The 11,039-nt window shown below is 41.2% G+C and overlaps 1 protein-coding gene across 1 annotated transcript in view; it reads right to left on the reverse strand.

The window, feature by feature from the left end:
- The window catches only part of LOC110454090 (sodium- and chloride-dependent glycine transporter 1-like), a 69,435-nt gene that overhangs the window by 16,770 nt on the left and 41,626 nt on the right, over positions 1 to 11,039 (reverse strand). Inside the window, exons 6-7 of the mRNA XM_021503439.1 lie at positions 7,921 to 8,051; positions 6,808 to 6,911 (exon numbers count right to left, since the gene is read on the reverse strand). Of these exons, the coding sequence (XP_021359114.1) occupies positions 6,808 to 6,911; positions 7,921 to 8,051 (235 nt within the window). The remainder of the gene's footprint in view (positions 1 to 6,807; positions 6,912 to 7,920; positions 8,052 to 11,039) is intronic.

Genomic DNA, 11,039 nt, shown 5'->3' on the forward strand with positions numbered 1-11,039 from the left:
TGCAATGGCATTGAGCAAATTTACCACGTCACAATAAAACATCTTGAACATTAATAAACTACAATAGTGTGATATTTTTTAATGTTCAAACAGCAAGTGCTTGCATTTTCAAATAATTATAGAAAACATTTGTTAACAGTTATGAGTAATAGTTAGCAACAACATACAGAAACCAAGATACTCAATGCTTTTATGATAGAAAATCAATCATTTTCTTTTATGTACATGTATAATGCACAGAAATTTAAAAGGACACCATTGATTTTACTACAGAAGGGTCCCAGCTAATCGGGAAAAAAACACCCAATTGATTGAATACATAGCACTAACACAGGGAGTTCCTATTCAGGGATCATAATAGAGTACCAGGACCTATTAGTGGTAAAATGAGGGTAGATAGTATATTGGTGTATGGTGTAATGGATGGTGTACGTAATGGAGTAATGGAACTGGTGTAGTGGTGACCAGGTATCTCTAATGGTAGAACCTCCGTCTACAGTTCAGAGGGTCTCGCATTGTTATACCAGTCTAACTGTGCATCTTCCTGCTCCTTTAACTCTGGTATAGTACCAGGACTGGTATCACTGTATAGTACCAGGACAGGTATCACTGTATAGTACCAGGACAGGTATCACTGGTATAGTACAATGACTGGTATCACTTGTATAGTACCAGGACAGGTATCACCGGTGTAGTACCAGGACTGGTATCACTGGTATAGAACCAGGACAGGTATCACCGGTGTAGAACCAGGACTGGTATCACTGGTGTAGTACCAGGACAGGTATCACCGGTGTAGTACCAGGACTGGTATCACCGGTGTAGTACCAGGACTGGTATCACTGGTATAGTACCAGGACAGGTATCACCGGTGTAGAACCAGGACTGGTATCACTGGTGTAGTACCAGGACAGGTATCACCGGTGTAGTACCAGGACTGGTATCACCGGTGTAGTACCAGGACTGGTATCACTGGTATAGTACCAGGACAGGTATCACCGGTGTAGAACCAGGACTGGTATCACTGGTGTAGTACCAGGACCGGTATCACCGGTATAGTACCAGGACTAGTATCACTGGTATAGTACCAGGACCAGCATCACTGGTATAGTACCAGGATAGGTATCAACGGTGTAGTACCAGGACTGGTATCACTGGTATAGTACCAGGACAGGTATCACTGGTATAGTACCAGGACTGGTATCACTGGTGTAGTACAAGGACAGGTATCACTGGTAAAGTACCAGGACTGGTATCACTGGTGTAGTACCAGGACCAGTATCACTGGTATAGTACCAGGACTGGTATCACTGGTGTAGTACAAGGACAGGTATCACAGGTGTAGTACCAGGACTGGTATCACTGGTGTAGTACAAAGACAGGTATCACTGGTATAGTACCAGGACTGGTATCACTGGTGTAGTACCAGGACCAGTATCACTGGTATAGTACCAGGACTGGTATCACTGGTGTAGTACCAGGACAGGTATCACTGGTAGAGTACCAGGACTGGTATCACTGGTTTAGTACAAGGACAGGTATCACTGGTATAGTACAATGACTGGTATCACTTGTATAGTACCAGGACTGGTATCACTGGTGTAGTACCAGGACTGGTATCACTGGTATAGTACAAGGACTGGTATCACTTGTATAGTACCATGCAGGACTGGTATCACTGGTGTAGTACAAGGACTGGTATCACTTGTATAGTACCAGGACTGGTATCACTGGTATAGTACCAGGACCAGTATCACCGGTGTAGTACCAGGACCGGTATCAGTGGTATAGTACAAGGACAGGTATCACTGGTAGAGTACCAGGACCGGTATTAGTGGTATATAGTTCCAGGACTGGTATCACTGGTATATAGTACCAGGACCAATATCACTGGTATAGTACCAGGACAGGTATCACTGGTAGAGTACCAGGACCGGTATCAGTGGTATAAAGTACCAGGACTGGTATCACTGGTAGAGTACCAGGACCGTAATCAGTGGTATATAGTACGATGACTGGTATCAGTGGTATATAGTACCAGGAGCAGTATCACTGGTATAGTACCAGGACTTGTATAACTGGTGTAGTACCAGGACTGGTATCATTGGTATAGTACAAGGACTGGTATCACTGGTATAGTACCAGGACCAGTATCACTGGTGTAGTACCAGGACTGGTATCACTGTGGTATATAGAACCAGGACCAGTATCACTGGTAAAGTACCCTGGTAAAGTACCAGGACCGGTATCAGTGGTATATAGTACCAGGACTGGTATCAGTGGTATAGTAACAGGACTGGTATCAGTGGTATAGTACAAGGACAGGTATCACTGGTAGGGTACCAGGACCGGTATTAGTGGTATATAGTACCAGGACTGGTATCAGTGGAATAGTAACAGGACTGGTATCAGTGGTATAGTACAAGTATCACTGGTATAGTACCAGGACCGGTATCACTGGTATAGTACCAGGACAGGTATCACTGTATAGTACCAGGACAGGTATCACTGGTATAGTACCAGGACCAGCATCACTGGTATAGTTCAAGGACTGGTATTACTGGGGTAGTACAAGGACTGGTATCACTTGTATAGTTCCAGGACCAGTATCACTGGTATAGTGTATAGTACCAGGACCAGTATCACTGGTGTAGTACAAGGACAGGTATCACTGGTAGAGTACCAGGACCGGTATCACTGGTATAGTACCAGGACCAGTATCACTGGTATAGTTCAAGGACTGGTATTACTGGTGTAGTACAAGGACTGGTATCACTTGTAGAGTACCAGGTCCAGTAGCACTGGTATAGTACCAGGACCAGTAGCTTGTATAGTACCAGGACAGGTATCACCGGTGTAGAACCAGGACTGGTATCACTGGTGTAGTCCCAGGACCAGTATCACTGGTGTAGTACAAGGACTGGTATCTCCGGTGTAGAACCAGGACTGGTATCACTGGTGTAGTACAAGGACAGGTATCACTGGTATAGAGTACCAGGACTGGTATCAGTGGTAAAGTACCAGGACTGGTATTACTGGTGTAGTACAAGGATTGGTATCACTTGTATAGTACCAGGACCAGTATCACCTGTATAGTACCAGGACCAGTATCACAGGTGTGGTACCAGGACCGGTATCAGTGGTATAGTACCAGGACAGGTATCACTGTATAGTACCAGTACAGGTATCACTGGTATAGTACAATGACTGGTATCACTTGTATAGTACCAGGACTGGGATCACTGGTATAGTACCAGGACTGGTATCAGTGGTAAAGTACCAGGACTGGTATCACTGGTCTAGTACCAGGACCAGTATCCCAGGTGTGGTACCAGGACCGGTATCAGTGGTATAGTACCAGGACAGGTATCACTGGTAGAGTACCAGGACCGGTATCAGTAGTATATAGTACCAGGACTGGTATCACTGGTATAGTACCAGGACCCATATCACTGGTATAGTACCAGGACAGGTATCACTGGTAAAGTACCAGGACCGGTATCAGTGGTATATAGTACCAGGACTGGTATCAGTGGTATATAGTACCAGGACCGGTATCAGTGGTATATAGTACCAGGACCAGTATCACTGGTATAGTACAAGGACTGGTATTACTGGTGTAGTACAAGGACTGGTATCAGTGGTATAGTACCAGGACCAGTATCACCGGTGTGGTACCAGGACTGGTATCAGTGGTAAAGTACCAGGACTGGTATTACTGGTGTAGTACAAGGACTGGTATCACTTGTATCGTACCAGGACTGGTATCACTGGTATAGTACCAGGACCAGTATCACCGGTGTGGTACCAGGACCGGTATCAGTGGTATAGTACCAGGACCAGTATCACCGGTGTGGTACCAGGACTGGTATCAGTGGTATAGTACCAGGACTGGTATTACTGGTGTAGTACAAGGACTGGTATCACTTGTATAGTACCAGGACTGGTATCACTGGTATAGTACCAGGACCAGTATCACCGGTGTGGTACCAGGACCGGTATCAGTGGTATAGTACCAGGACCAGTATCACCGGTGTGGTACCAGGACTGGTATCAGTGGTATAGTACCAGGACTGGTATTACTGGTGTAGTACAAGGACTGGTATCACTTGTATAGTACCAGGACTGGTATCACTGGTATAGTACCAGGACCAGTATCACCGGTGTGGTACCAGGACCGGTATCAGTGGTATAGTACCAGGACCAGTATCACCGGTGTGGTACCAGGACTGGTATCAGTGGTATAGTACCAGGACTGGTATTACTGGTGTAGTACAAGGACTGGTATCACTTGTATAGTACCAGGACTGGTATCACTGGTATAGTACCAGGACCAGTATCACCGGTGTGGTACCAGGACCGGTATCAGTGGTATAGTACAAGGACAGTTATCACTGGTAGAGTTCCAGGACTGGTATCACTGGTATAGTACCAGGACAGGTATCACTGGTAAAGCACCAGGACCGGCATCAGTGGTATAGTACCAGGACCAGTATCAATGGTGTAGTACAAGGACATGTATCACTGGTATAGTACCAGAACCAGTATCACTGGTATAGTACCAGGACATGTATCACTGGTAAAGTACCAGGACCGGTATCAGTGGGATATAGTACCAGGACCAGTATCACAGGTGTGGTACCAGGACCTTTATCAGTGGTATAGTACAAGGACTGGTATTACTGGTGTAGTGCAAGGACTGGTATCACTTGTATAATAACAGGACTGGTATCACTGGTATAGTAGGTATCACTTGTATAGTACCATGACTGGGATCACTGGTATAGTACCAGGACAGGTATCGCTGGTAGAGTATCAGGACCGGTATCAGTGGTATATAGTACCACGACTGGTCTCACTTGTATAGTACCAGGACTGGTATGACTGGTGTAGTACCAGGACTTGTATCATTGGTATAGTACAAGGACTGGTATCACTGGTATAGCACAAGGACTGGTATTACTGGTGTAGTTCAAGGACTGGTATCACTTGTATAATAACAGGACTGGTATCACTGGTATAGTTCCAGGACAGGTATTACTGGTATAGTACCAGGTCCAATATCACTGGTATAGTACCAGGACTGGTATCACTGATATAGTACCAGGACCAGTATCACCGGTGTGGTATCAGGACGGGTATCAGTGGTATAGTACAAGGACTGGTATTACTGGTGTAGTACAAGGACTGGCATCACTTGTATAGTACCAGGACTGGTATCAGTGGTATAGTCCCAGGACTGGTATTACTGGTGTAGTGCAAGGACTGGTATCACTTGTATAATAACAGGACTGGTATCACTGGTATAGTTCCAGGACAGGTATTACTGGTATAGTACCAGGTCCAATATCACTGGTATAGTACCAGGACTGGTATCACTGGTACAGTACAAGGACAGGTATCACTGGTAGAGTATCAGGACCGGGATCAGTGGTATATAGTACCAGGACTGGGATCAGTGGTATATAGTACCAGGACTTGTATCACTGGTATAGTACCAGGACTGGTATCACTGGTGTAGTACCAGGACTTGTATTACTGGTGTAGTACCAGGACTGGTATCATTGGTATAGTACAAGGACTGGTATCACTGGTGTAGTACCAGGACCAGTATCACTGGTGTAGTACAAGGACAGGTATCACTGGTATAGTACCAGAACTAATCTTAAAAGTGGACTAAAATACAGCTACAGGCAGAATATCAGTGTTTGATTCATAAGAACCTATTTAAAGATTTAAACATCGATGCCTGTGACCTTGGATGTCAAACAGGGACATTAGTTAAAAGAGGGTCAAGGTCATTCATTTGAACAAACTTGGTAGTCCTTCATCCCAGCATGCTACAGGCCCAATATCAGTACCCTTGGCCTCTTGGTTATTGAAAAGAAGTGGTTTGAAGATTTTACATTTGACCCATGTGACCTTGAAAGTGGGTCAAGGTAATTCATTTGAACAAACTTGGTAGCCCTTCATCCCAGCATGCTACATGCCCAATATCAGTACCCTGGGCCTTACGGTTATTGAGAAGAAGTTGTAAGAAGATTTTAAGACATTTGACCCCTGTGACATTGAAAGTGGGTCAAGGTCATTCATTTGAACAAACTTGATAGCCCTTCATCCCAGCATGCTACTGGCCAAATTTCAGTACCCTAGCCATTTTGGTTATTAAGAAGAAGATGCCGAACGCCGACCCACGGCATAAGCTCACGGCTCACCTTCAGGCCAGGTGAGCTAAAATTGTAGGAGAAAATCTCCAGAGAAAAAATAAAATACTGAAATGAACAAAAGGCCTTAACTTTTGCAAAAATCGTCGAAACCAAATTCTCCTAAGGGAGACACAACTTCATAACATGATGTAATGTATACCAAGTTTCAAAGAGTTCCGTTGAAAAATGTAGGAGAAGATTGCCGGACAAAAATCGAATACTGAAATAAACAAAGGGCAATAACTTTTGGCAAAATTGTTGAATCAAAATTCTTTTAAGGAGGGGGGACAACTTGATATCATGATTGTAATGTATACCAAGTTTCAAAGAGATTGGTCGAAAAATGTAGGAGAAGATTGCCGGACAAACAACAGTTTAAGCAGGACGGACGGACAAACCCATATACCATAATACTCCTGTCAAATTTGACGGGCGTATAAAAAGGCAAATAATGTTTTAAGTATGGCATCAAATTCTATTGATTCCGTATTGATAACATAATGAAATTGATGCAACTCTGTTTGAGAATTTTCTGCTTACATAAACAATTGATTTTACGGGATAATCTATTGCAAATGTACCTGCAGGTGGCATGTATTACCTGTACACGTTGTTGTGAAACTTGTTGTAACTCGCCATGGTGATGAGACCTCCCCATGCCATACCCACGGAGTAAAAGATCTGGACAGCTGCGTCTCCCCAAACCTTTAACATAAAAACTATGATAATATATATCACACCTAACCATGAACAAAGCTACATCTCCCAAAACCATAAACACAAAGTACAATGTTATTAACACATATCAAAATGCAAACTTGTAAAACTGTGAGCGAGCTCACAAAGATATACCCCCTGCTTGCACTTAAAAGGTTTCTAGAGCAGAAATTAAACATTCAAGGGCAATAATTCCATGAAAAATATTCAAACTATAATTCCACTTATCATGCACATCTACATAAGATATACTTTGCTATGTCAAGTCACAGAAAAATCCAACACAAGTTTGGGAGGAAATGTGCTTACAAGAATCTTGGACGGACAGATAAGGTGATTACTATATACTCCCCCATAATTGCAAGGGGAGGGTTATAACAAACTTGTCTCACACATACATAAGCAAACAAAACATCAAACAAAGATGTGTGTCATTGAATCTATGGCTGTGTGCATGTTACTTCTTGATGTATATTTTACGAGCTACAGAAACACACTACATGATTTGGGCTTGAAATGAACTCCCTACCAAACATTTTTTTTGTGAAATAAATGTTGTTTCTCATCCCATGCAAGCCAACATACTTGGCCAATCAGTATTGATGGGACACAATACATTATTACACAGACGGAACTAACGCCATCAAGATGTAGAATGGATCCTTGTTTTAGTCTTTTATTTTATTTTTAATTATAAGATTAGAGCTGGAAGCTTTTGAAGCCTTCTGGATATACAAATATTATATTTAGAAAAAAGAAAAATTTCGGTATATTTCTTCTACCAAAACTATTTCTTTTCATGTGGTTCACTTAAACAAAATGTCAAAAATTCAAAAATTGCTTACAAGGAAATATATGTGTCTAAAAATACTTTGTGGGGCAGGTGGTCAAGGTGCTTACTGTGACAAAGCCTTACTCAAATCATATATCTAATGATTTATAAACCTACACATCGGTTGAATTTCTAAAATAAAAGTTGGGTGAACCTCAACTTTACCTCAAAAGTGGCTAGTTTGTTCCAATCGGGCACCAGGTAGAAATAGATACCAACTCCTGCTCCAGGCAATGTCACTCCGCGTACAAGTAAAACCAGCAGCACCAGATACGGGAAGGTGGCCGTCACATATACTCCCTACAACAGATACAGGAAGGTGGCTATCACATATATATACTACCTAAAACAGATACAGGAAGGTTGCTGTCACATATACTACCTACAACAGATAAAGGAAGGTGGCTGTCACATATATATACTACCTAAAACAGATACAGGAAGGTTGCTGTCACATATACTACCTACAACAGATACAGGAAGGTGGCCGTCACATATACTACCTACAACATAGATACAGGAAGGTGGCTGTCACATATACTACCTACAACAGATACAGGAAGGTGGCTGTCACATAGACTACCTACAACAGATACAGGAAGGTGCAGCTGTCACATATACAACCTACAACAGATACAGGAAGGTGGCTGTCACATATACTACCTAAAACACAGATACAGTAAGGTGGCTGTCACATATACTACCAGAAAGGTGCAGGGGCCGGTGTAAACATATTTTTGAGTATACTAGCCCAAATAAAATTCTGCTAGCCTGACAAATACAAACTGGATCAAGCTGACAACATGATCACACAGTCTATATATATCTCATTCACAGATGAATATGTCTTCCTTCAAAAAAATGAAACAATTTCGTATAATTATTTAATAATTGAATGGCTTAAAAGTTATTGAAAACTGAACCAATAAAAAATAACATATTTTTTTTTACTGTTCCTGAAAATCAGTCTGGATTCTGGTTTCATTATTAGAAAAACAAACATGGCAGACTTGCTGACTTTTGCAGAGATGAACTCTATTTTTGTTCCCCACATGCTTAAATAAAAAAAAAACAGAGAATGATTTGCAACAAAGAGTGCCATTTTGGTGGTTAGTACAGACTTTCCATGCTATTTAAGTGGTTAGTACTGCCTACTAACACACATAACACACGTGTGAAAGACAATTATACAGAACATCTTCCATCATCAATGCGGCGTGAAAGACTCCATGTGTTCTGATAGAAAATGTAGTGAAATTACCTGGAATTTACAGGTTTAAAATTTTAATTGGTTACCCTAATGATGATAGAATAGAACAGGAGCATTTTTGTTTGCTATGACATCCTAAAATAGTCACTAGCCCAAGGTAGTAAGCTTCTTAATTTAACTAGCCCCAGCTGAATATCCGGTAGCCCCGGGCGTCGGGCTAGTGCAATTTTACACCGCTGAAGTGGCTGTCAAAGACTCACTATCAGGAAGACTTTAAACAGAGATCAATTGTAAACTTTGTAGTAAATAGATGGGGAAAAACTGTTGGAGACAAAGCTAAAGGACATTTTAAGACTGATATGGTCACGGAGACAAGTCAACCCTATCAGAACTTCTGTAGACAAAGTTAGCAATGTTACCATGATACAGTTATTATAACAATACAGCAATACAGCAATGAAACATGCTACAGCACAGCCTGTTATCAGACATGCTATGGTAATACAGATATCAAGTAGGAGGCACAGTAGTCCAGTGGTAGGACGCCGGGCTCGTGACCGAAGGGTTGCAGGTTCCCACAATGGCACGGCAATGTGTTGTATCCTTGAGCAAGATACTTTACCCCGCTTGTTCCAGTCTACTCAGCTGTAAATGAGTACATGGTTGGGCAGTGCTAGAATTGTTGAATGCTAGCTGTTAGCGCCGAAATGGCAGCGCCGGCTGTATGCTCCCCAGGGAGTTGAGAAATGTATTGGCTCTTTGCAAAGGCCCTTATATAACCACAGATAATAATATGTGAACCGCTTTGAGACGACCTACGAACTAGGATGTGATAAAGCAATATATATATATGAACCTCCAATTATTATTATCATTATTACTAATACAGTTATCAGACACATTACGGTTATACAGTTAAATGAAACATAACAGTAATACAGTTATCAGACACATTACGGTAACAGTTATCAGACCCATTACGGTAACAGTTATCAGACACATTACGGTAATACAGTTATCAGACACATTACAGTAACAGTTATCAGACACATTACGGTAATACAGTTATCAGACAAGTTACGTTAATACAGTTATCAGACATGCTACAGTAATACAGTTATCAGACACATTACAATAATACAGTTATCAGACACAATGCGGTAATACAGTTATCAGACAAATTACGGTTATACAGTTATCAGACAAGTTACGTTAATACAGTTATCAGACATGCTACAGGAATACAGTTATCAGACACATTACGGTAACAGTTATCAGACACATTACAGTAACAGTTATTAGACACATTACAGTAATACAGTTATCAGACATGCTACAGGAATACAGTTATCAGACACATAACGGTAATACAGTTATCAGACACAATACGGTAATACAGTTATCAGACACATTACGTTTACAGTTATCAGACATTCTACAGGAATACAGTTATCAGACACATTACAGTAACAGTTATCAGACACATTATGGTAATACAGTTACAAGACACATTACGGTAACAGGTATCACACACATTACAATATTACAGTTATCAGACACATTAATGTAACAGTTATCAGACACATTACAATAATACAGTTATCAGACACATTACGGTAACAGTTATCAGACACATTACATTAATAAAGTTATCAGACACATTACTGTAACAGTTATCAGACACAATACAGTAACAGTTATCAGACATATTACGGTAATACAGTTATAAGACACATTACAGTAATACAGTTACAAGACAAATTACAATAATACAGTTATCAGACACATTATGGTAATACAGTTATCAGACACAATACGGTAACAGTTATCAGACACATTACGGTAACAGTTATCAGACACATTACAGTAACAGTTACCAGACATATTACGGTAATACAGTTATCAGACACAATACAGTAACAGTTATCAGACACATTACAGTAACAGTTATCAGACACATTACGGTTATACAGATATCAGACACATTACAGCAATACAGTTATCAGACATGCTACAGTAACAGTTATCAGACACATTACGGTAACAGTTATCAGACACATTACGGTAACAGTTA

This window comes from Mizuhopecten yessoensis, unplaced genomic scaffold (genome assembly GCF_002113885.1).
Source record: "Mizuhopecten yessoensis strain PY_sf001 unplaced genomic scaffold, ASM211388v2 scaffold7669, whole genome shotgun sequence".
Lineage (NCBI taxonomy): Eukaryota > Metazoa > Mollusca > Bivalvia > Pectinida > Pectinidae > Mizuhopecten > Mizuhopecten yessoensis.